At 37.8% G+C, this 26,482-nt stretch overlaps 1 protein-coding gene across 2 annotated transcripts in view; it reads right to left on the reverse strand.

Moving 5' to 3' along the window:
- Positions 1-26,482, reverse strand: part of SPATA13 (spermatogenesis associated 13) — a 156,217-nt gene that overhangs the window by 62,030 nt on the left and 67,705 nt on the right. The window contains exons 1-2 of one of the 2 annotated variants that reach the window (XM_069080629.1): positions 5,724-6,079; positions 1,207-1,572 (exon numbers count right to left, since the gene is read on the reverse strand). In XM_069080629.1, the coding sequence (XP_068936730.1) occupies positions 1,207-1,572; positions 5,724-5,792 (435 nt within the window). In that variant the 5' untranslated portion in view covers positions 5,793-6,079. Of the gene's footprint in view, positions 1-1,206; positions 1,573-5,723; positions 6,080-26,482 lie in introns of those variants that run through there. The other variant, XM_069080628.1, reaches the window with a different exon arrangement.

A 26,482-nucleotide genomic window follows, 5' to 3' on the forward strand; every position in this document is an offset into this window, starting at 1 on the left:
ACCCTGGGGCACTGAGATGATAGATGACTTGGCTAGATTCACCTGCCTAGTACATCAGAGGCATGACTTGAACCCAGGCTTTATTGCCTCAGAGGGCTCCTCTACTCATTATTCCATGCTACCTCTTTGGGAGCAAAACTTTTAAATATGTCTTAAGGATTTCAATATAAACAAATTCTTTGCCTCATATTTTAAAGTTCTCAATTTTAAGAATTTAAAGTTTAAAGTTTCCAAGTCAAGACTAACTGCAATGAATGATATCAGATAATAGGTTTAACAAAAATGAATTTTATATTCTTTTCTGAATTTTTCATCTTTGTTGATCCTGGTTCACACTACCTAGGTTGTAAATCTCTCTAAGGCTAGAGGGGTGGGGAACCTGTGGCCTCCGTGCCATGTGTGGCTCTCTAAGTCCTCAAGTGAGGCCCTTTAATTGAATCCAAGTTTTATCCCCTTTTATTAAGGGGATTTGTTTTGTAAAGTTTGGATTCAGTCAAAGGAGCCCTGTTGAGGACCTAGAGGGTGACATGTGGCACAGAGGCTTCAGGTTCCCTAACCCCTGCATTTAGGACAAGGTATATGCCTTATACTTCACTGCCTCTCTCCCCAATGCCTTACACAGGTCTAGGAAATTAATAGGGCATTCAGTACTGTTGAATGGCTTTCTGATATATGCCAAAAGGACCAATAGTAGAATTTTAACCACTTAAACCATTGAAAATTGGCAATATGGCTAGAGAAGTAATCAAGGAAATATATTCCAGAAAATTCTATTTCCTACCTTTAAAAAAAAAATCTCATCTAATTGTCTCCAATTTCTCCCCGTCTTTATGTATTAAAAATAAAGAACATTTTTTTTCTAGTAAGAGCATTATCTCTTGTCACTTTCCCCCAGTTCAAATTCAAACTACTTATTACTACATAGGAGACTACAAGACTTTCCCCGTTTACATACTTCACAAATGACTTGCTATCCCAAAGAGAGAAAGAACATTAGTGAAAGGCATTCAGAGGTCAGACTGGTTAGTTTTGATGAGAATATATCTTCAGACAAAGTCAGGAAGAAAAGACTGAGAGCAGCTGACATCACTTGGGGAAAACAGAAGAAAGAAGTATCCTGTTTATTTTATAGCTTGAAGACAAAGGCCAGGAGGCTGAAGAAACACTGGGGCTTGTTGACTTTGGAAGAAGCACATCAGATCTTACTTGGGTCAGAAGATTTTCTATTTCTTCCGTCTGGTTGTTCCCATAGAAGCTGACCCCGCCTATCACAGAGATGGGCCTTCTTTTTCGGCATCCTCTTGGGTAATCCAGAGAAACATTTTGGTCAGAGGTGTCAGAGGAGGCCACACTCTGCTGGTTTCCTCCATTCACAAAGTCCAGTTTCTGGGTTTCCATGGCAACAGAGTCTTCAGGAATGGAGAAGCTTCTGCTTGTCAACTGACTATAATCAGAGAGGGGCCTGGGTCGAGCCCTTTTTCCAGAACCCCATCTCCTCCTTGTGACTCTTTGTGGCTCGGTCTTTTCTTCATCCTGGGAGGAAGACTTCCTCCACTGTTCATCAGTAACAACCTTTTCAAATGTGAACAAGTTAAGTGAGCTTAAATGTCTAGAGAAATTTAAAGCAAAATAAAACAGCTCCAACCCCCGCCCTATGCCATCAGCCCTCCTTTAAGGAACCCTTGATTTATTTTGCTATATTTTAGTGTTACTTGTGTTATGGAAAGTGAAGACTTGACTAAGACATACACTAAAATAAATCAATCCAATTTTAGCTCCAAACTGAATTAAAACCATAACTTAACCTTAGAGTCATTTTGCTGAAAGGGCTAGCCAGAGATAACTGTGAAAAAAAAAAAGCTTATTAAAAAAAGGGCACTGATGTTAATAAAGTGCATGCTGATTGGACCATCATTTACCTGCTACAGTAGTCAGACTAAATTTATGGAACAATAGACTAGCCTAAGGACCTAAAGAAATAGCTGGTAGAAGAGATGTGTTTACAAAGTAATACTTTGCTATTCTGATGTATTATCCTATGGTAACACATAGGCTACTCTTAAATAGAAAGTGTTTTACAAAGATTAAGCCCAGTGTGGCAAAGTAGAGAGACAGCTGTTCTTAAATCAGAAAGCTTTGGATTCAAGGTCCTACCCCTGACATATACTGGTTGTATGACCCTGGGCAAGCCACTTCTTAATGATCAAGCAACTCTCTAAGACTATAAATTTCAGAATAATAATAATAGATTCACATTTATATAGCTCTTGCTATATTCCAGATACTGTGCCAAGCCCTTCACAATTTACATCTCATTTGATTCTCACAGTAATAGAAGGTAGGTGCTATTATTATTCCTATTTTAAAGATAAGGAAACTGAGGCAGAGGTTAAGTGATTTGTCCAACATCACACAGTAAGTGCCAGGCTGGATTTGAACTCAAGTCTTCCTGACTCCAGGTCCAACACTCTATCCACTGTACCCCCTAGCTGCTCTAAGAAATGTTGCTGATCCACATTGTCAGAGGGAATTTGCTCACAACCCCATACCTGTGAAATCACAGGTGTAGACCAAAAGAGTACAAGGCTACTTCAGAGTCAATATTGTAGAATGCATTTATTAGTGGTTGTTCAATAGCAGTGTGACATCAGGAAGTCACTGACCCTCAGTTTCCTCATCTGCAAAACCAGGCATTTGAACTGGATGAACTCTAAGACTTTTTCCAATTCAAGATTCTACGATTCTTAAGTAATTATTTCCTAAACAATCAAAGTACTTCATTCACATTAGTTGATCCTTTTACACATTAGATAAAATAACGATTACTGAGGGGGTATGTCCTGACCTAGATTGACCTGTATAATTCAAAAGTTCATAGGTCTGCTTCTGGACATAATTTTTTACTTCTCTTTAAAGTCCTGATTCCTCCTCCATGAAGTCTTAGGTCCATAGAATCATAGACTTAAGGCTGTAAGGAACCTCAGGGGTCATGCAATCCATCCCCCTCATTTATGGATGAGGAAATGGAATCTTGGAGAGATTAATGGCTTGCCAAAGGTTTCACAGGTGGTAAGAAGCAGAGGTGGCATTTGAACCTTTGATGTTAAAATCTACAATCTTTCCCTTGCCCCTGTCTCTGTCTAGAGTTAAAGCTTTATCCTTATTATAACAGACACATCAGAGAAAAGCAACATGAAATATGTCCTTACATAATACCCTCTAATGCACTCATTATGTAATACTGTATGTTACAACTATCTGTACTTAAGTCATCCTCCAACAAGACTGTAACCTCCAAAAGGGTAGGGGCCAGTGTAATGGAAACATTGCATTTCTCCTAGCACCTGGTATAAAGCTCTGAACAGAGCAAGTAATGAACAATTGTTTGTTCAATGAACAAATAATTTTAGACATATCTCCTGCAATATAAGGGCTGAGTATAGGTCAGTTGTATAACTGAAGTACTGAGAGGTGGCAGCCACAACAGTAGTGAAAGGAAGACAGATCGAGGAGTACACAAGTTTAAATAGGCATCATGCCACGTGGACATGTCTCTCTGGCTTCCTTCCTAGTACTTCTATAGATACAAAACAGAGGTGAAAGGGCAAGCCCCAGGACATGGGGGAAGGGAACAAGGGAGCAGCTACCAAGTTACATGGTAGACAGAGGGGAAAAGGGTTTATGGGAGCCCTCCCTAGACCAGGGATTCCCCAAACCAAAGGACAGAACTGTGATAAATTACCAAACTTAGCAGTCCTGACTACCTTGGGATAATGAGTATCCCCAGAACTGAGAAGATTAAAAGACAGCAACTTAAGCAGGATTTACAAGTTTTCCTTTCTGCTTTTTTTTCCTCTTCAAAACATTAAGAAAACTTTTTTTAAAAATCAACCAATTGGGGCAGCTAGGTGGCGCAGTGAACAGAAACCAGCTCTGGAGTCAGGAGGACCTGAGTTTGAATGTGACCTCAGACACTTAACACAAAAACTAGCTGTGTGACCTTGGGCAAGTCACTTAACCCCAATTGCCCTACCTTCCCCCCCTCCAAAAAGAAGCCAAAAAAAAAATCAACCAATGATATTCAAAGGCCAGGACAATGGGAGCCTACCCCATTTTCTCAGTGGTCATATCTGCTTATAACCTGGAGGAGAACCTTAAAAGACTCTAAAACAAATGTCTGATTTTTCTTTGTACTCTGTCTCAGTCTGCCATCCACATTGTGTTCTGGGTCAAGAGATTCTAATTTTTATAATGGAAAAAACTGAAACGGGAAGAGAAGGATTTGTAGGCCAATATAAAAGTTTAAAAACATTTATTTCATCAGAAGTATTTATTTCATCAGAACTAACATATCACAAAAAGGGATAGCTATAGAGACTGGACTTGTTACTTCATTGTTATAGGGACCTCCCAGGAGAGGATGCCCTTCACTAATGCAAGTTGACACCTCTGCAATCTACAATCTTAGAGTTAGCTTCCCAGAGCCAAGAGAGGTTCAAGTGATTTGTTCAGGGTAACAGCCAGTATGTGTCACAAACAGGATCTGAACCTAGGTCTTCCTGATTCCAGGATGCTCCATTCAGCTCTCTATCCACTATAACATACTGCCTCTCATAATAATTTTAAAAAGAATATAGACAATAAGGTGAGGAGGAAATACTTTTAATCCTTAACAGTATGAACTTCTTCCCACTGCTTCTATCTGTCCTAAAGGCAATCCAGAATTCAATACCATTATTTCAATAGACATTGTCACAAAAGGTAGGCTCTTAAGAAATGGTAGAAATTTCAACCCTTTTTCTTCCCTGAGAATTATTCTTTTTGACCATTTTGCTCCAAGATTAAATCATTTAGGCATCTTGAGTGAACAGTGAGAATGAAATCAATTGCAACCACTCTAACAGAGAGTTGGAGAGAGACAAAGAGAAAAAGAGAGACTGGAGAGAAAGGGGGCAGGGCAGCTGGGGTATATAGAGGCCCCAGAGATTAGATTTGGGCAAAGTTCACCAAAGCCAGCCCAAATTGATGATGAATTTCCTTTTCTCTTATTCTTATGCAAAAAGGAGACAGATTTTTTTCACTGAAGCTGAAAAATAAGGAAATGGATTTAGGAAAACAATAGCCCAGTTTAGCTGTGCAGGTAACAAATCCTACAGAGGACTCAAACACATTCCAGGAAATGATCTCAGCTCAGTAATTCCATGTATTCCCCAAAGCAGGGAAATCAAATACCATCAGCAGCAGTGATTGGATTAATCTTTTTAATGCAATATGCCTCAAATCTCAGCCATTGTCCATGTACAGGTGGCACTTAAGAAAGTCCATTTGATGCCTCTGCTAAACCTGCTGCTTATTGCTGTAAACCCGGAGTAGAGCAGCAAAAGGAAATACTCAGAGCAGTGTCTTAGGGCACATAGCAAGATTAGTTTGCAGGAAAATATGTGTTAGGTGTAAGGGTCTGTTTAATTTCTAACACAAGGACAATTTCAATCCTGTCAGAAAGAAACAGACCTGGAAGACAAATGAGAACCTTGAACTATTTTCAAAAAGTAAACAACGTTAGTCAAGTTTATCCAGCACAGGGAAAAGAAAGAAATAAAGAAAACTACCTAACTCTAATCTCAACAAGAAAGTCTTCCATTCTTGATTCTTCTTTGAACTCCTTAGAGGGTGTCAAAGAAAAACAAACAAATCTTTCCCCCAAAGAAGGCAAATCCACCTACCTCTGAGTCTGCCACTGGCAAGGGTGGTCCACATACACACTGGAAGAGCAAACAGTTGATCACAACCATATTTTTGGAGGCTTTAAAAAAAAATAAAGCTCTTTTGCCTTTTAAACAATCCTATTGAGAATGGAAACAGGCTTCCTCCCATGGTTGGCTAGGTCCTTTGACAGGGATCCTAGCAGCTCTGGGGAGAAGTGCAGGAGAACATAGACCCACTCTTAAATAGACAATTCACACCCAAGCCATAAACTTTTGTAAACAGCCTCTCCCGGGAGTCACTGCCCTGTTAACTCTTGCTTGACCAGTCTTAACACACTCTTACCATTCATTTTCATTCTACTGGCCTCCGTCCACTGGAATTCCTATCCATATTGGTCATCAACGCCAGTATCTTCCTTTAAAGCAAGGGTTCTTAACCTGGGATCCACAGACCACTCCCTCAAAGCAATCCACAGGTAGATTTAAGAATTTTGCACTTGGATAGCAAAAAACACATTTTTTATTTCAATATAATTTATTTCCTTTGCAATCCTATGCATTTTATGTTGTGCACTTAAAAACATTACTCTGCTTAGTCCAAAGCCTGGCACATAGAAGGAGCTTGATAAATGATTGTTGCCTCGAGAAGGGTTTTACCAGACTTGCAAAAGGAATTATGATCCCCCAAATAGTTTAAGAACCCCTGCTTTAAAGAAAAAAAATATGAAAACTGATTAGGGCCTACCTATCCCACAGAAAGCCAACAATCACTCATAATCATCCTAGGAAAGTTACTTACATAATGAAATTTTATATAAAATAACTTTCCTAAACTGTGACCCAAATGTATCATTGTTATAAAGAAAAATAGCAAACTTTTACAGGAGTTAAAGGGATGCAGATGAGGAAACATTTTTGTTTTTCAATAAGATCTGAAAGTAATTTTTCAAAACTTCACTGTTAAAAGATCTGTGATTTCATGTGGTCTAAGGCTAAATTAATAGACGTATGATGTCTAGAAGAAGGGAGTCCTATGCTCTGGTCAGACCACTTCTGCAATCTTACATTCAGTTCTGGCTATCATATTTCTAAAAGTGCTAGAATGTGGCTTCCTTCAAGACTGAGTTCAAACGCTACCTTCAGCAGGAGGGTTTTCTGTATCCTTCTCAGCTACTAGTGCCTTCTCTGAGATTGCCTTCCATTTACTCTGTATGTGTATGTGCATATGTGTGTGTTATATATAATACATATTATATATATGTGCATATGTATGCATGTGTGTGCACATACATATTAGCATGGACATAGTTATTTACATGTCTTCTCTACCAGGATTTGAGCTCCTTGAGATGAATCTGTGACTCTTGCTTCTCCCTCACCCTTTCCAATTTGCCAAGTCCTGTCAATTCTATCTTTCCTATATCTACACCATTCTTTATATTCCCTCTATCCTAGCACAGGCTCTCATTACCTTTTACCTGGATTATTGCAATAGTCTTATAACTGTTCTCCTTCATCTACTCCATCCCAGAGAACACTACTAGAGTAATCATCTTATCATTGCTCCTCTCTTCAAAAACAAGCCTCATGTTTTGTTATTTGTTTCTGGATGTTTACTTAGCCCATCATTCCCTATCCCCAGAACACAGCCCTGTTACCCACAATCTCTAGCCTCCTGGGAAATCTTATCCCTCAAGACCTACTTCTCCCATGACATTAGCCCTGATTTCCTTCATTTGGCAAAAATATTTGAACTCACACAGAATTTTGCACCTCTTTTACATACTTATTATGTAACCATTATTATTTTACTATGTATTACACTTAATTGGGGTGATCATTCATAAATAAGTATGTATGTGAGTATATATTAAGGTCTAGTTTGTTGCTTTACTTTATTTACCTCTTCTTATATTTAAGTTTCCTCTCTTTAGATTATCTGTTTATGTTTTATATACCATCCTAGGGTGCAAGTATCTTGAGGACAACATCCAGGAATATCCAGCATAGTGCATAACACAATGCTTTAAACAAAGAAAGTACTCAGGACAAACGTTCGAGTGAATGAACAAACACACAATGCTTCTGCACCATTTAGAAAGCACTTTCACATAGACTGTCTCATTTTTTCCCCACTCGGATTTATTCTACAAGGTTTCCAGGACAAGATAGGCATGGCTGCCCCCATTTTGGAGATAAGGAAACTGAAGTTCTTGGAGGTTAAGTGACCTGTGATAGTAAGTAGTACAGCTGGAAAGACAATTACTCTTCTGAATCCTAGTTCAGTGCTAATCTCTGGCTTGAGGTTATGACCTTAAGATAGTTAGTGGCAGAACTAGTGCAATACATCTCAAGGCTCCTGACTCCCAAACCCAGAGCTTTTTAAGCTGATAATAATAAGAACAATAATAACAATAAAAATAGCTAACATGCAGCACCTACTAGGTGCTAAGCACTGAGCTAAATGCTTTATAAATATTATCTCATTTGATCCTCACAAAAGTCCTGGGAGACAGATACTATTATTATTCCCATTTTTACGGATGGTAAGACTGAGATAAACAGAGAATAAAGTATTTGCTCAGGATCACACAGCTAGCAAGTGTCTGAGGTCACATTGGAACTCAGGTTGTTCTGATTCCAAGGCCCAATATTCTATCCATTGTACTGCCTAGCTGCCCCCTAGGATCATATCTTTCTAACAGAGATGTATAGTCTTTTAAGATTGGGCCTCTAGGCAAGTACAGTGGACAGAGTGCCAAGCCTAGAGTCAGGAAGACTCCTTGTCCTGACTTCAAATCCAGCCTCAGACATGTACTAGCTGTGTGACCTTGGGCAAGTCACTTTGTCCTGTCTGCGTCAGTTTCCTCATCTGTAAAATGAGTTGGAGAAGGAAATGGCAAACACCACTCCAGTATCTTTGCCAAGAAAACCCCAAACAGGGTCATGAAGAGTCAGACAAGACTGAAATGACTGAACAAGTCTTTAAGAGGCTCTTGTAAGAGTATTCAGCTGGAAGTAGGTGAACTAAGGAGGGTAGTGAGTTAAACCTTAATAGAGTATCTGCTAAAACAGACTCTATTGCTCATTAATGTTACCCCAAAGCCAATTTGGTTATGTTCACAATATAGTCAAGCATGACTCATTGAATTGGTCCCCAGATCGATAAGACTTTCCCTTCGGATCAGGGATCATCCAGAACTAGAGATGAATCCCATTATCAAACCTTCCCAGGTCCATTTTTGTGGCTCTCGATAGGTCCCAAATTAGACAGGCCTTGTCAAAAACTGTTGTTGTTCATGACCTCATTTGGGGTCTTCTTGGCAAAGATACTGGGGTGGTTTGTCATTTCCTTCTCCAGTTCATTTTACAGAGGAGGAGACTGAGGCAAACAGAGAGTCACACAGCCAGTAAGTGTGTGAGGCCAGATTTGAACTCAGGTCTCCCTGACTCCAGGCACAGCATTCTATCCACTGTGCCACCATTTCAGAAATATATCTTTGTCTTGTAGCACACAGACACAGAAGAATCTCAATCCCAGCTAAGGTCTTTAAAAATTAATTCACAGGGGGCGGCCAGGTAGCACAGCAAGTAAGAGCACTGGCTCCAGTGTCGGGATGACCTGGAGATCTAATCCAGGCTCAGACACTTAGCACCCACCCATAAACACCTGGCCGTGTAACCTTGAGCAAGTTACTTAACCCCAATTGCTTAGGGGCAGCCAGGTGGCTCAGCAAGTAAGAGCACCGGCCCCAGTGTCGGGATAACCTGGGAATCAAATCTGGGCTCCGATACTCAGCACCATACCCAGAAATAACTGGCCATGTAACCTTGAGCAAGTTACTTAACCCCAACTGCTTACAAAAAATTAAAAAAAAAATTAATTCACAGAAGGTATTCTATTGTTGAAATGCATCTCTGATTTGGTCTATAAGCCCTTTGCTTTATTTCTAGAATCTTGCTTTTTGGTACATAATCTATACACGTTTTACCTATACTTACCATAGGGTTTCCCCCAACTAGAATGCAAACTTGTAGTAAAGTGGAGAGAACACTGGATTTGAAGTAAGAGGATTTACGCGCAAATCCTGCTTCTGTCACTTACTACCTATTTGTCCTTGGGCAAGTCTCTTTAACTTTTCTAGGCTTCAGGTTCTTCATCTGTAAAAATGAAGAGGTTGGAGCAGATGGCATCTAAGACCCTTTTTAGCTCTATGATCTTATAACTGGTTCATTTTTTTTCTTTGTATCTGTACTACCTGGGATAGTAGTTGGCACATAGTAGGTTTTCAATGAACGCTAGCTGAATTGAATCAGTTTGTGTTCCTAGAATTATAAAACCTAAGGACCTTTAAAAAAAAGCTCTTCTCTTGGTCTTGTGTTAATAGTATTACCTATTAGCAGAAATATTTTCAGTGTTACTTTTTCAGATTTCCAAGAAACCGAAAAAAAAAAAAAACAACAAAACCCAATAAAGTTTTATTATCAGGGAAGCTGTGGCCTTGAATCTTCTGTTTAAGGAGCAACAAGTCATTTATTAAAAATGCTTGGACAGTAAATGTTTCTTATCTCTCTTGACGGAGGCAAGTTAAGCCATTTCTACAAATAATTGGGAAATAGGGTAATGGCATCACACTCTGCAACTGTCCTTGAATGTTATAAGGGCAGATTCAAAATGAGGCCTATATTATGTAATTAGGCCACTTAGCAAAAGCACAAATGTTGAGGCCTGGCCATGCTTGGAATCCTTAGTTCATTTAGCACAGTGCTAGAAACCTCGTAGGCTTTTTTATATATACTTGAATTAAATTCAGTATGAGTTGAAAAATGGTTGTGCTTTTTTTGGGAGCAAAATGCAATGAAAGTAATTTCAAGTCTAGGAAAAAAGCTCAATATTTGACTCACTAAAGACTAGCCATATAAATGAAGGTACCTTTCTCCTCACTGACATTATCTCCCAAGGACCATAATCCCAAAATGATTAGTCTTGTTCTACATTATACGCATACTTTGCTTTATGAATAACTCAAGATTAGATCACCAATTAGGTAACAAAAGATCTCAGAGAATTCATAGGTCTCAAACCCCTACATAATACTCAAGGTCTAAAAGTACCAAGCCTGAAAGCTGCTTACTCTGATTTCTCTGTGCTCAGAGTTGCATTTCCAGATATTTATACCATCTATGAGATATTTACAACTGGATATTCTATAGGTACCTCTTACCTATAAATGTAAAAATAGTAAAGGCACTGAAAAGGCCTACCTCATTGGGAAACAAGTAGATACAAGAGGCAGCTGAATTCGATAAAATTTATTGAACATTAGAGAGGAAAGCACAGCATAAGAGATGAAGAGCTGGCCTCAGAGTCAGGAAGACTGAGGCTACTGTAGATGAACGTAAGCCCTCTTCTGTTACTGGAGTTTTAATTTGTTATAAAATAAATTTGAAGAAAGCATGGTGATGTTATTTTATTTGCTATTCCTTTTCTACAATCAAATTATATAAGAAGAGGACTAAAAAGTTAAGTATTCCTCAAGAACGCCTAAAAATTCAAATGCATCAGAAACCCATTCTTTTTTAATTCATATTTTTCATACAATACAAGGCCACTACTGAGCACCTCTCCCTGGAGTTTTACCAGCACAGTTCTCTCTTGTTCCTCTCATCTAACTGTTTACTCCTCAATCTCCTTTGCTGGAGCTATGATTGGTGAGTCAAAGTTTTTAGTATGTGCTACAAGTGGACTCCCAGGCTCTGTCTTAGGTCCTCTTTTCTTTTGTTGCTCAGATTTGCAATTTTAAACACATTTGGATCTTCCTTCTCCTCTACCTCTCAATATTCAATCAACTGACATGTCTTGTTAAGTCTGCCTTCCCAATATCTCTCAGATCCACCCCCTTCTCTCCACCCATGTATTAACCATCCTAATCAGGCCGTTGAAAATCCTTGCCTAAGAATGAGGGGACCATTGCACACACTAATAGCAACACTGTACAATGATCAGCTGTGAATGGCTTAGCTATTCTCAGCAATACAGGGATCCAAGACAATTCTGAAGGACTTGATGAAAAATGCTATCCATCTCCAGAGAACTTTTTTTCATGTTTTTTTTTGTTTGTTTTCTTCTACAACATGACTAATATTAACTATGTTTTGCATGACTGAACATAAATAACCTATATCAAATTGCTTCCCACCTCAGGGAGAGGGGAGGTAAGAAAAGTGAGAGAATTTGGAACTCAAAAAAGTTTTTAAATGTTTAAAATTGTTTTTACATGTAATTAGAGAAAAAATTTAAATCTTCTTGCCCAGATTATTGCCCCTAATTAAGTCTCTTTGCATCCAGTCTCTCCCTTCTCCAAATCATCTTCCACACGGTTACCAAAATGATGTTCCTAAAGCACATTTTCTGGCCATCCCACTCCCCTGCTCAAAAAGCTCCAGTGGTTTCCCACAACCTAAAATCAAGCATTTATTAAGCACCTACTGTGTACCAAGCACTGAGCTAAACACTGGGAATACAAAGAGAGACAAAAACAGTCCCTGCCCTCAAGGAGCTCATAATCTTAATGTAGAAGATAACACACAGGAGTGGCTAGGTGGTGCAGTGAATAGAGCACCAGCCCTGGAGTCAGGAGGACCTGAGTTCAAATTCTGCCTCAGACACTTAATACTTACTAGCTATGTGACCTTGGACAAGTCACTTAACCCCAATTACCCTGCCCTCCACCCTCCAAAAAGGAAAAAAAAATTTTTTTAATTAAAAATTTAAAAAAAAACATGCCATCTCAGAGAAAAGGCATTAGCATTAATCAGGAGATTAATACCTTCTTATTGAAGGTATGATTTTAGCTGAAAATTGAAGGAAGTCAGGAGACAGAGATGAAGAACGAGAGAATTCCAAGTGTGGGGAACAAGTAGTAAAAAGGCATCATTTCATTCTTTTTATAACACAAATATGGTACTGATACCTAAATCAGGAAGAGATAAAACAGAGAAAGAAAATTATAGACCAATCTCCCTCATGAATATAGATGCAAAAATTTTAAATAAAATATTAGCAAAAAGACTAGAGCAACTTATCTCAAGAATAATACACTTTGATCAGGTAGGATTTATTCCAGGAATGCAAGGATGGTTTAATATTAGGAAAACCATCAGTATATTTGATCATATCAACAATAAAACTAGCAGAAACCATGATTATCTCAATAGATGCAGAAAAGGCTTTTGACAAAATACAACATCCATTCCTATTTAAAACACTAGAAAGTATAGGAATAAATGGAGCCTTCCTTAAAATAACAGTTAGCATCTATTTAAAACCATCAGCAAATATTATATGTAATGGGGATAAGGTAGAAGCATTTCCCAGAAGATCAGGGGTGAAACAAGGGTGGCCACTATCACCCCTCTTATTCAATCTGGTACTAGAAATGTTAGCAGTAGCAATTAGAGAAGAAAAAGACATCGAAGGAATCAAATTAGGCAAAGAAGAGACCAAGCTATCACTCTTTGCAGATGATATGATGATATACTTAGAGAATCAAGTAAAAAACTACTTGAGACAATAAATAAATTTGGCAAAGTTGCAGGATATAAAATAAACCCACATAAATCTTCAGCATTCCTATATGTTTCCAATGAAATTCAACAGCAAGAGATAGAAAGAGAAATCCCATTTAAAGTTACTGTAGACATTATAAAATATTTGGGAATCTACTGCCAAAACAAACCCAGGACCTATATGATAACAACTACAAAACACTCTTCACACAAATTACGTCAGATCTAGCTAATTGGAAAAATAATTGCTCGTGGCTGGGTTGAGCTAATATAATAAAAACGACAATTTTACCTAAATTAAATTACATATTTAGTGCCATACCAATCAATTTACCAAAAAATTACTTTATAGAGCTAGAAAAAATAGTTACAAAAGTCATTTGGAAGAATAAACGGTCCAGAATATCAAGGGAATTAATGAAAAGAAATGCTAGGGAAGGTGGACTAGCTATACCAGATTTCAATCTGTATTACAAAGCCGCAGTCATGAAAACTACTTGGTACTGGCTGAGGAATAGAGGAATGGATCAATGGAATAGATTAGGCACACGAGATTCAGCAGTCAATGACTATAGTAATCTATTGTTTGATAAACCCAAAGACCCCAGTTTTGGGGACAAGAACTCACTATTTGACAAAAACTGCTCGGAAAACTGGAATATAGTATGGCAGAAACTGGGCGTAGACCATTACCCAACACCATATACCAAAATCAAGTCTAAATGGGTGCATGATCTAGGTATAAAGGTTGATACTGTAAGCAATCTCAGAAAACAAGGAATAGTTTACCTGTCAGATTTGTGGAGAGGGAAAGACTTTATGACTAAACAACAATTAGAGAGCATTATGAAATGCAAAATGGATAATTTTGATTACATTAAATTGAAAAGCTTCTGTACAAACAAAGCCAATGTAACCAAGATTAAGAGGGAGGTGGGAAATTGGGAAAGAATTTTTACAACCTATGTCTCTGATAAAGGACTCATTTCTAAAATATACAGAGAATTGAGCCAAATCTATAAGAATACAAGTCATTCCCCAATTGATAAATGGTCAAAGGATATGAACAGGCAGTTTTCAGAGAAAGAAATTAAATATATCTATAAGTACATGAATAAATGCTCTAAATCACTATTGATTAAAGAAATGCAAATCAAAACAACTCTGAGGTACCACATCTCACTAATCAGATTGGCTAAGATGACAAAACAGGAAAATGACAAGTGCTGGAGAGGATGTGGACAAATTGGAACACTAATGCATTGCTGGTGGAGTTGTGAACTGATCCAACCATTCTGGAAAGCAATCTGGAATTATGCCCAAAGGGCTAGAAATAATTTCATACCCTTTGACCCAGCAATACCACTTCTAGGTTTATAACCCAAAGAGATCATAGAAGTGGGAAAAAGACCCATATGTACAAAAATATTCATAGCAGCTCTTTTTGTAGTAGCAAAGAATTGGAAATTAAGGGGGTGCCCTATCAATTGGGGAATGGCTGAACAAGTTGTGGTATATGCATGTTATGGAATACTATTGTGCAATAAGAAATGAGGAGCAGATGGACTTCATATTTACCTGGAGAGGCTTATACGAACTGATGCTGAGTGAGAAGAGTATAGCCAGGAGGAATTTGTACACAATTACAGACACAACGTATGTGTGATGACCAACCTTGATAAACTGGACTCTTCTCAGCAATCCAGAGGCATAAGTCAAACCCAAAAAACTCATGATGGAGAAAGATGTTTACATCCAGAGAAAGAACTGCGATTGAACCCAGATTGAAGCAAACTACCTGCCCTTTTTCGTTTTCTTGTTTGGTTTTGTTTCCTTTTTCCCATTCTTCATTCCATATGTTACAATCCTTCTTTATAACCTGACTAATGCCTAATGTGAAAGTATTTGCAGATACTATACTTGATTGTATGTCACCATGTGGGGGGAGAGGGAAGGGAGAGAAAATTTGAAACTCAAGAAATTGTGGTAATGAATCTTCTAAACTAAAAGTAAACAAATTAATAAAGACCAGAGAAAACAAAAAAGGCATCATTTGGGAAATGGGTTGTTATGTGCTGGGGTAGAGGGAGGGGGAGAGGAAAGGGGCCAGTGTTGCTGAATTACAGATTATGTGGAAAAGAATAAGAAGACTAGAAAAAGCAAGAAGGAATCAGGTTATAAAGAGCTTTGAGTCAAAGAGATGATTTTGTATTTGCTTCTGGAAGTGATAAGGAGCCGCGAGAGTTTACTGAATAGAGGTCAGACTTGTTCTTTAGGAAAATCACTCTGCTAGCTGAGGAGAGGCTGAAGGCTATGGCAATAGTCCTGGCATGAGGTGATGAGGTCATGCAGCATCAGAGGAGAGAAGGGGGCCCTACAGAAGAGATGTGGGAAAGACAGGATGGGACAAGTTTAGATATGGGAGGGGGAGGGAGCAAGTGATGAGTTGAAGATGACATATAGGTTGTGAGTCTGGGTACCTTGAAAGATGGTAGCCCTTTCAGTAGTAATATGGAATTTAAGAAAAGGGATGGGCTTGAGGGGGAAAGAGGAGTTCAGTTTTGGACACAAAGAGTTTAAGATATCTATAGGACAGCCACTACCTCTGTTCTATCTCCATTGTTCCCCCTGGCCGGAATACACTCCTTTTCTCATCACCATGTCTTAGAATGCCTAGCTTTCTTTAAAACTCAGTTCAAATGGCTTCTCCTTTCCTGATTCCCCTGCTGCTATTCCACGCCCACAAAATTACTTTGTATATATTGTGAATCCATTTATATATGTATGCATGTTGTTTCACCTGATAAAATGAAAGGTCCATAATGACAGGAACTGTAGTTTCTGACTTTGAATCTCCATCCCCAGCACCTATCAGAGCATCTGGCATGAAGTAGGTGCTTAATAAATGCTTAATGAGTAACTGAATACATGCATAGCACCTTTCGAATATTTGTGCTAATGATTTAAACTGTACTGTTTTCATGGGGAACAGAGTGGATAGAAGGGTGTGAAAAAGAGAAGATTGCAGCTGCACGTGAGGAACTGAGAAAGGGGGATTCAGTTTTGGTAGAGATTGAAAAGTGAATGGCAAAGTTGTTAAAACAAGTAGCTAATTGTTTGCTACACAACAAAGACCTGAAAGCTCCTGTTGACATAGTGTAAGCAACAAAATGAATTTTCTCAAGTTTCTTAACAATTCTGAGCCTTGACTCTCATTCCAAAACTGGTGAAAGGCAGCAATCTCAGCTGGTCCCAGGATGGGAAGGGAGTTAGTACCCCTACACCACATGAAAGGGGAGGGGAAAAATAAAGACACATAGGCTTTCTTTTCCAGACCCAGATTTATCTTGGGTGCAATTGGATTCTAATTCCTTCCCCCATTATCATCACTGTGCCTGGATTCAAGGTTTCTTTTTCTATCACAAATATCTGGGTCCTACCAATGCAGTAGATATGGTTCATAAAAAGCTCTAAATAAACTTAATTTGGCAGGATGATATAGTTGTAAAGGTAGGGGATGGGAACTTATGTTCAAGCAGTTCTGTGGTACAGTGGATGGACAGAATGATTCAGCTGGAATCAAGGAGACCTGAGCTTAAATCCTATCTTAGACACTTCCTATCTCCAAGTTCCTGTCTGTGTGAGTCATTTAACCATCTTTAAACCTCAATTTCTTCATCTTCAAAACCATGACAATAATAGCACCTCCCACAAATGGTAGTTGGGAGCTTAAATGAGATAATAAATGTAAATTACTTTGTAAACCTTAAAAGATTATAAACGTAAATTATTATTATTATATGAGTGGTTGGACTACATCAGAGCTGTCAAACATGTGGCCCACTGGCAACTTGGGGCCCATATCATTCCTGAGTGTGCCCAACCTAGATTAAAACATAACTAGAAAATGTTTGACAAAATAAATAAAAATACAATAAAACATAGATACTGTTAATATGTAGTTTTCCTAAATCAATATGCAACCCATAGGAATCCTTATATATAGTTTAGTGGTTCCCATTTCTATTTGAATTTGACAACACAGGTCTAGATGATCCTAAAAAATAACTTCTTCCCCAACCCTAACTTAATTTCTATTACTGAATTTCTACACAGTGCATGAGGAATGATGGTCTCTTTATGCTTTTCTCTTCAAATACCTCCATTCTTTTTTGTAGTCTACATTTCAGCTAATGGTTGTCTAAGACACTTGCCTAAGACACAGCCCAAAGAAGGGGACCAAAGGTCATGTGAAATAGTTTAAGGTGGAAAAAAAATCAAAGTTTGAAGAAGGTAGAATTCACTGATGTTTGAAAAGGAGAAACAGAAAAGAAGACTCTAAGAAAATACTAACTTTCGGTTTCTTTTACATTCTGTCCTTTAGGGGAAATATTTACTAGTCATACAGAAGTTTATCACCCATTTTTAAACCTGATAAAATTCAGTCAACAAAAAGAAACCCCTTGAGATTCGTGCAGGTTGCTGATTGTATTAGGATTGTCACAAAGGTTGGCCAGATTCAATGCCACCATCATTTTATTTACAAAGCAAGCCTCTTTACTAATAATACCAAGGAACATAAGAACTTGACTTTTCTGTCCTCTTTTTCAAAATAGTCTGAACTTGAAATTGGCAAAAAGACATAGGACATATTTAGAACAAAACTGCCACAAATCTCTTCTCATTCTCATCCATACTCTATTCAGCTGCCAAAGTGACTTTCCTAAAGCACAGGTCAAACCATATCACCCTCCTACTCAGTAAACTCCCTTGGTCCCCCACCCTCACCCCATCACTGGCAGGATCAAATACAAAAATAGTCTGGTGTTCAAGGCTCTTCATAACCTCTCCCTCCCCCGCCCCTTACCTTTCCAGTCTTCTTACACCTTGCTCCCTGACATGTAGTCTTCATCCAGTGACACTGGTTTCCCTGTTACTGCATGAACAAGACATTCTATCTCTCAGCTCCAGACATTGCCTCTGGCTGTCCTTCATGCCTGGAATGTTCTCCCCTCACATCTCTGACTCCTTGTTTCCCCCACTTCCTTCAAGTACCAATTAAAATCTCATCTTCTACTAAGAAGTCTTTCCCAGTCCCTTTTAATTCTAGTGCCTTCCTTCTATTGATTATTTCCTATTTATCTTATATATGGCTTGTTTGTACAGGTCTTAGATTATGAGTTTCTTGAAAGCAGGTACTGTTTTTTACCTCTCTGTATCCCTAGCACATAGTACAATTCCTAGCATGTAGTAGGTACTTAATAAATGTTCATTGCTGAACTCAATTTAGAAAACTCTGATATTTTTAAGAAGAGTTTTGAGGACACACAAAGGCCTCTTTGGGGCAGTCATTGATTCTGAGAGGTATGTTCTGCTGTCAGTCAATAAACCCTTTTTTTCCTCATCAGAAATTTCCCAGCCACTAGGAATCAAGTTGTCAGTCTTCCTATTACATTTCAAACCATGGACCTTTTTTCTCAATGTTTGGGCATTAGTACTTGGCCTTGTTGGGTACCAGGTTGGAGCTCACACAGAGAACAGGTGACATATCGTCAGTGGCAGAGTTAAACATTTCAAACATCATGTATTGTGTCCAATGTGGGAGTATAGAAATGATGCTATTCATGAAAATCTAAAATATTTGTAACTTAGAGGGAATTAGGATATTTAGAACAAAATTCTGTATATGACTGTATAAATTTTAGTGACTGATTTTTCTTATGTTGAGTTTATCAGGGACAGCATATATTTGTTTTTGGATTGTAATTGTCAGGACTATGAATGTCTGGGAATATAAACACTGTGATTACAAAGAAAGGCTAAAGATAGTCTCTGCTCTCAAGGAGCTCATTCTAAAGAAGATAACATGTAAACAACTATATACATACAAGCTGTGGATGGGATAAATTGGAATAATCAACAAAGGCAATAGAATTAAGGGGGATCAGGAAATATTTCCTTTAGAAAGTAGTATCTTAGTTGACACCTGAAGGAAGCCAGGAGGTGGAGATGAAGAGGGAGAACATTACAGGCATGGAGGATAGCCAGTAAAAAGGCTTAGAGTTGGGAGATGGAATTTCTTTTTCAAGGAACGCAAAAAAAGTTAGAATTAATGGACTGCAGAGCACATGAAGGAAAGGAGGCTAAGATGTAAGAAGACAATTAAGTTTTCCTCAACCTACATGTAGAAAAATATTTATAGTAGCTCTTTTTGTAATGACAAAGAACTGGAAATTGAGGAAATACCCATTAATTGGGGAATGGATGAACAAGTTGTGGTACATGATTGTAATGGAATACTACTGTGTTATAAGAAATTATAGGCAGGAGAATTTCAGACAAACCTGGAAAGGCTTACATTAACTGATGCTGAGTGAAGTGAGGAGAACCTGGAGAGCACTGTATACAGTAATGGCAATATTGTACAATGATCAACTATGATTAACTTAACCCTTCTCAGCAATACAATGATATAAGAAAATTATTAAAGACTCATGATGGAATATGCTATCCAGATGCAAAAAGAGAACTGATGGAGTCTGAACACAAATTAAAGCATATAATTTTCACTTTCTTTTTTTCCCTGGATTTTTCCTTTTGCTCTATTTCTTCTTTCACAATATACTAATGTGGAAATATGTTATACATGATTGCACATGTATAACCTATATCAGATTGTTTGCCATCTTGGGGAAGTGGAAGGGGAAGGGGAGGGGAGGAGAAAAATTTGGAACTCAAAATCTTATGAAAAATCAATGTTGAAAATTGTCTTTATATGTAATTAGAAAAAATAAAATACTACTAAAAATTTTAAATGGCAAGAAAAAAATATTTTCCTCATTTTTCCAGTCTATAGCATAAAGCTGGGTTTACAACAACAATATGAACTTGAAAAAGCGTACTGATATTGTGTCACTGAATATAATTGAATGTGAATAGTGACTTGCTGACTTGTATACTTCAGACAACGTCAGACCATGTAGTGAGATATCACTTATAGCTGATTAAATGTGCTAGTTATTCTTATAAAAAGCTGGGCATTAGGTTTTTGGTTAGGAAAATAACCCCTTGCCATAACATAGCTTCTATGGGAAATTAGATTCAATATCATTTCAACATTGAGCTCCCATCTCCAGTAACGAAATTTGGTAAAGCACAATGTGAGAGGAGAACAAAAAACGTTCTTCCTAAACATTTACTCTTCATGGGGTTCACAGGACCATAGACTTGGGAAGGACCTTCTAGTCCTTCTAGAGAAACTTCTCATTTTTCTGAAGCCTGGAATGATTAAATGACTTGCCCAAAATCACATAGATCTAGACTGGAACCCAGGTCCTATGGTTCCAAATCCACAGCCCTTTCCTTTACCTCCCTGAATGTACAAATGCATCAGTTCATAATAATTATTGGCATTTAATGTTTTTAAAGATGAACTCCAAAATAAAAATACCTTTAAATTTTCCGTTGGAAAAAGAAACTCTCTTCTCTTGACCAATTATTGAACATTGTCATAGCAAATAGATTATTACTTAAAATTTTGAAGTAGAAGATGTTAAATACTTAGTGGTAATAAATTTTTTTCTTGGATATAGATGATGATTCTTTTCCAGCTTGGGTTGGGCACTTGGCTAGTCTATGCTGAACTGAGGCTCCCACAGACCTTTTTCTTTGTGACTGTACCTTTATCTGATAATAATAATAAAAACAAAATGTAGGCTGGAAGAAAGCTGGGTGCACATTCCATTAATTTTCAATCATATGTAAAGCATACTATGAAAAGGGACCTATGTCTTATGAAACCCTACTCCTGGGTTGCGTTATAGGAAATGTTGCAAAACATTAACATTTCTGAAAGGAAGTCATGAGAATAGATGATTAAGTCCATTAAAAAAAAGAAATTTTGGTTTCCCAAAGAAAGGGCATGAAATAAAAGGATACTTTTAAAAAAATTACTACTTCTAAAAGAATTCTATAGTGACACAGACCTGAGCAATCCTTCTGAGAAAAGATCTTTGAGAATTGGTAGAGGTACTCTGGCTCCTTCTGGTTTTGCTAACTCTGAACCAAAGCTATGAAACTTTCTCCAAGAACTGTTTAAGGTTTCAAAGCAATCAGGTTTTTAATTCAGATAATTCAAGCCATAAAAATAAGGCCATTTCTACATGAGGTTTTTATGGATTGCTCAATCAGGGGTGAGGAACCTGTGGCCTCAAGGCCTCAGCTGCTAATTCCTTCTCCTCTAAATCACCTTGTATCTATTTTGGATAGCCTACATATGAGCGTAGCTCTTCCCAACTATGCTGTAAACTCTTTGTAGGTAAGGACTGTTTTCACTTTTTATCCCTAGAGTTTACTATGGTGCCTGGTGCACAGAAGGCACTTAATACATATCTACTGGTTGCCTGATTAAATTATAGCTTCAGAGTCAGAAGGGACCTCAGCAACCATTTGTTTTGACCCACTCAAATTTATTCTACACCATATCAGTCAAGGGGTCTTTACTTGGAGATCTCCAGTAATGTGGAACTCACATTCTCCTGGGCCACTTCATCCCACTTTGGGACAGCTCGAATTATCAGGAAGTTGTTCATTATATCAAGCCTAAATCTGTCCTTTTTGCAATGTCCACTCAATGCTTCTGGCTAAACAGAATAAGTGGAATCTTTCTCCACACGACAATTGTTAAGTTCTTGACAACAGTCATCATGTGCTACCTGAGCCTCCCTCGACATCTTAGCACATATCTATGAAGGTAGTTTCCCTCTGCCAACAATTAAAAACAGACCGTAAAGTTAGGATCACAACACCACAGTCTTAGAGCTGGAAGTGACCTTGCAAATCATCTAACCTAACCCTCTAATTTTACAGATAAGAAAACTGAGGCCCAGAGAGGGGTATGACTTCCTCAAAGTCACCCAGGCATTATAATATTGCATGGTACCTGGCACATAGGGGGCTTCCTTTATAAATGCCAGCTGGCTGACTGACTGTCCACCTGACTATAGCATAACTTAGTGTTTTCAATGGTTAGCCTCAGGACACACTCCATTTTTAATGTCTTTTCTAAATGCCGTGCCCCCAAACTAAAGACAGTACCCCAGATGTGCTTTGGTCTCAGCAGGGCAGATTACAGTAGGATTATAATCTCATCTTCTTAGAAGCCAAAACTGTGCACTGATCAAATTAGAAAGACAATAGCTAATAATACCACATTTTCTCTTGCTGTGAAGTGGTGACCTCACTTACAGCTAAATACCTTGGCATCACCCTAAATTTCCTCTCAAAGGTAAGGAATTACTAATGTTTGGAAAGAGAATCCTCAGATCTAAGGATCTTAGGAGCAATCATGCTAAATTTGGAGAGACAAAGGGGTTGGTCATCAAATGATAATTTTTTTTTTAAACTACAGCAACTCAGAAAACCAGAAAACTAGTGTGTATGCATGAGGAGAGCTGAGATCTGTATTGGTGAAGGGAGTCTACCCACACTGATAAATCATGGTTATTTAAACTATTTAAGTAAACATTCTATACTAATGAATTTTAAGTTTTCCCAGCTTGAACTAATGAATTCCCTACGCAGCATCTCACAAAACATTTTGTTTTGTACACCTCTAATGCACTTATGTATTACTCTGTGTAATATTCTGTATTACAATTATTAGTAAATATTACATTCTTCCAATTCCTATTTAAGTTCCAGGAGGGCAATAGCCATGTCTTTATTTAAACTTATTTGACTCTACAGAACCTCCCACCGTTCTATGTGCAGAGCAGATACTTAAGAAATGTTTCTTGAATTGAATGATCTCTGCCTTGAATATGGAAGGAGCCTTCAATCTGGTCTTCTGGCTTCTAGTATCTCCTTTCTTGAACCTATCCTTCACAATGTTTCCTCATTGATCTTCCTGTAGCACAACTAAGATCATGAGTAATTCTCTTGCTCAAAAACCTTCAATAGCTATCCACTGCCTACCAAATTAAGTCTAAACTACAGCTTGGCATTTAAGGCCCTCTACAATCTGATACCTATTTACTTTTCCCGTCTTATCTCCCACAAGTATCCTAAACTGCAGTCAAACTAGACTATAAACTCTTATCTAAAAACACCCCCATACTTTTCTGTCTTCTTGCCTTTGGTCACCATAATCCCATTGCCTTGGATACTCTCCCACATGGCCAACCTCTCAAAATTTTGCTTATTTTTCAAGACTCAGATAAAATGTTATTTTCTCCAAGAAAATTTTGTTTTTCTTGCCCCTGGATCAAAAACCATCTCTAAAAAATAGGAACTCTGTATTCATGCTTCTCTTCAGGCATTTACCACATTTGGCATTGAATTATACTTATCTGTGCATATATTTCATCCATATTCTAGGCTGTAAGCTCCTTAAGGGTAGGGTCTTCAGCTTATTACTTTGTGTCTTCCCTACCATCATGGTAATAATGAATACATATAGTAAGTGTTCAACAAATATTTGTTGAATGGGTTCAATAAGAAGTTGCCTTGTAGCAGAATTCAACTGCTTTTTTATATTAAAATGTATCCAAATTGTTTTGATTATCTTGTTGTGCTCCCTGAGATGATTGATGATACACAATGGGAAACAAGCATTGAGAATCATTGGTCTCTGAGTTAACATTAAGCATGGCCAATAGGTCAAAGGATGTTAAAAGCAAAAATAACCTTAGAGGTCATCACATCAATCAATTAGCATTTATCAAGTGCCTACAATGTACCAGACAGTGGGGAATATAAATAGAAAGAATAAAACAACCCTTTCCTCTCATGCTACAGGTGAGGAAAATGAGGCTGGGTTTGTCTTGACCAAGACTGCACTTTTTTTTTTTAGTGTTTGAGTCGAAAATGAAACCTAGCTCTAAGTGCTTCTACACTCCACAGCACCTCCCTTTGGAGTGAGCATCTGGATGAATATAGGTCACCAAACTTGAAATCTTTGGCTGAAAGACTAAACATTTGCCCTGTGCCAAAGAACAGAGTGAAATATGAATCATTCCCAGCATTTCTAGAATACTTCAGATTTGCCAAGGACTTTAGGAATTGTTAACTACTAAATCCATATAAAATACCTTTAAGTTTAATTTCACTCTGTCAGTGAATCATAGATTTAGGAGCAGGTTCATATATTTAAAGCTAGAAGGTATCTTATAGATGATCTACTCCAACCCTCTCACTTTACAGACAAGAAAACTAAGGCCTACAGAAATGATGTGACTTCTCCAAAGTCACAGACTTTTCCTAAATTTCCAGGGTTGAGATCTAAACTCAGACTGGTTCCAAATTTATTCTCTTAAGCAGAAAAAAAATTATGTGACTTGCTCCAATAATAATAATAAGGAAGTCAGGATTAAAACTTAAAATCACTGTTCCTATATTTGCAGTATAATGAAGGCAGCTGTGAAAAATTATTCATATTATTATTCTAATAACATAATTTGCCACTAGGTGGCAGGAGACTAGCATGAATCTGTCTACTGACTTCCATTACACTAAAAGATCATCATTTTACAACTCAAAGTACCTTGGAGATCTGTTAGTCCAATCCCCCTGGTTTACATCTAAGGAAACTGAGGCCCAGACATGTGACTTGCCCAAGTTCGCATACACGGTAACAGAGCTCTGTATTCTCAGCCAGACAGAGAACTGTAGAATTTAGAGCTGGACAGGGACAATTTAGTCTCATTTTATAGACAAAGAAATTGAGCCCCAAAGGATTTAAGGGAACTGGAACAGTGAATGAGTGGCAGAACTGGGCTTACACTTCAGATCTCCTAATTCCAGTCTTCTTTCCATCCACCTCATAGCCTCTCATGAAGAAATATGCAAATGTGGTGATTAGATTGAGAGAGACTAAATTCCCATTTCAGGAGTAAACTCAGCAAGAGAATAATGGGATATTTCTCTAGGAATCTATGTCTGGGACAATATGTCTCTGATTTTTCAGGATATTCCCAATTTCAAGAAAGTGAAATGTACTTTTCATGAAATTGTGTAAAAAGACCATCTTTTATTAGACCTGATTTCTGGTTCAGAAAAAACAGTCATTACTCCCATAGGCTAGCTTGAAGATTTCACATGTGGAGAAGTTAGGGAGGGAATAGTATTGACCTGTAAACTTTGGAGTCTAGCATTATCAGAATTTTCACTGGTTGCTTTGTGACATAAGTTCAAAACTTGTTTTCTACCCTGAGAAGGCTTTTTTGGTATAAACAGGGTAAATTTTGGGCCACTCCTCAAAAGAAACCCACAGGAGACCTCAGCAAGTCTTGAGCCATCCTCAGTATGGAGGATGTCTGACAAGCCAACTCATTTTTGTGGCAAGCACAAATTAATCTTAATGTTCTCCTGGGACTGCAGTCTGAAGCAAGCCCTCTCAGCTTGGTCCCACAATCTCTCTGGCCTCTCCTAGAGACTCCCTGGGGATGACTTTGAATCTGCCCTTGATTAGAATGGTCTCCCTATTTACACACACAGCCCTTAGAGATGAGACAAAATGGAGCAATCTCTAGGGTTCAATGGAAAGGAAAACATTTTTCTAGGCAGTCTTTTCCAAGATAGGAACCAATTTATGCCTGTCTTAGTATCCTAAAGCGACAGATGAAAAACAATATACAATATACACGCATGGTAGCACTTTTGTGTTTCTTGGCTACATAAGGAAGTATTACTGAGCATATTTCAATGAGAAAATTATACAATTTGGCAGAGTGATAGAAATGCTGACAGAATGTGCTGAATTGTGAGGCTAACATGAATTTGGAAAGAACATCTATTTTGTAGAACTGACAGATATTGTTTGAAACAATACATGTGATCTCTATATTAACCACAAAATAAGCAAAATTACTATAAAAGTTTCTCCTAAAACCTCAGCCAGTGACTGAGAGGTATTTAATTGTATGCAATATATGTCATTAATTTATTAGGGGAAAAAGAATTAAAACACTTTCCAGCTCAAAATCCTACCATCAGATAAGTCTAAAGAGAAGAATAAAAAAGATGAGGAAATGAAATGTGTGAATCCATGGCAGGGTCAACTGGGAAAAATCTTTGCATCAAATATCTCCTATAAGCATCAGATAGAAAAGATATATAGGTAAGTAAAGAAAATAGATGATACTAAGAATCATTTCCTAGTGTCAACAATTGTGAACAGTTCTCAGAAGAATTGTAAACTATTAATAGCC

Source organism: Petaurus breviceps, unplaced genomic scaffold, assembly GCF_028583685.1.
Source record: "Petaurus breviceps papuanus isolate PSGF00001 unplaced genomic scaffold, PetGlider_PUasm1.0 91133, whole genome shotgun sequence".
Classification (NCBI taxonomy): Eukaryota; Metazoa; Chordata; class Mammalia; order Diprotodontia; family Petauridae; genus Petaurus; species Petaurus breviceps.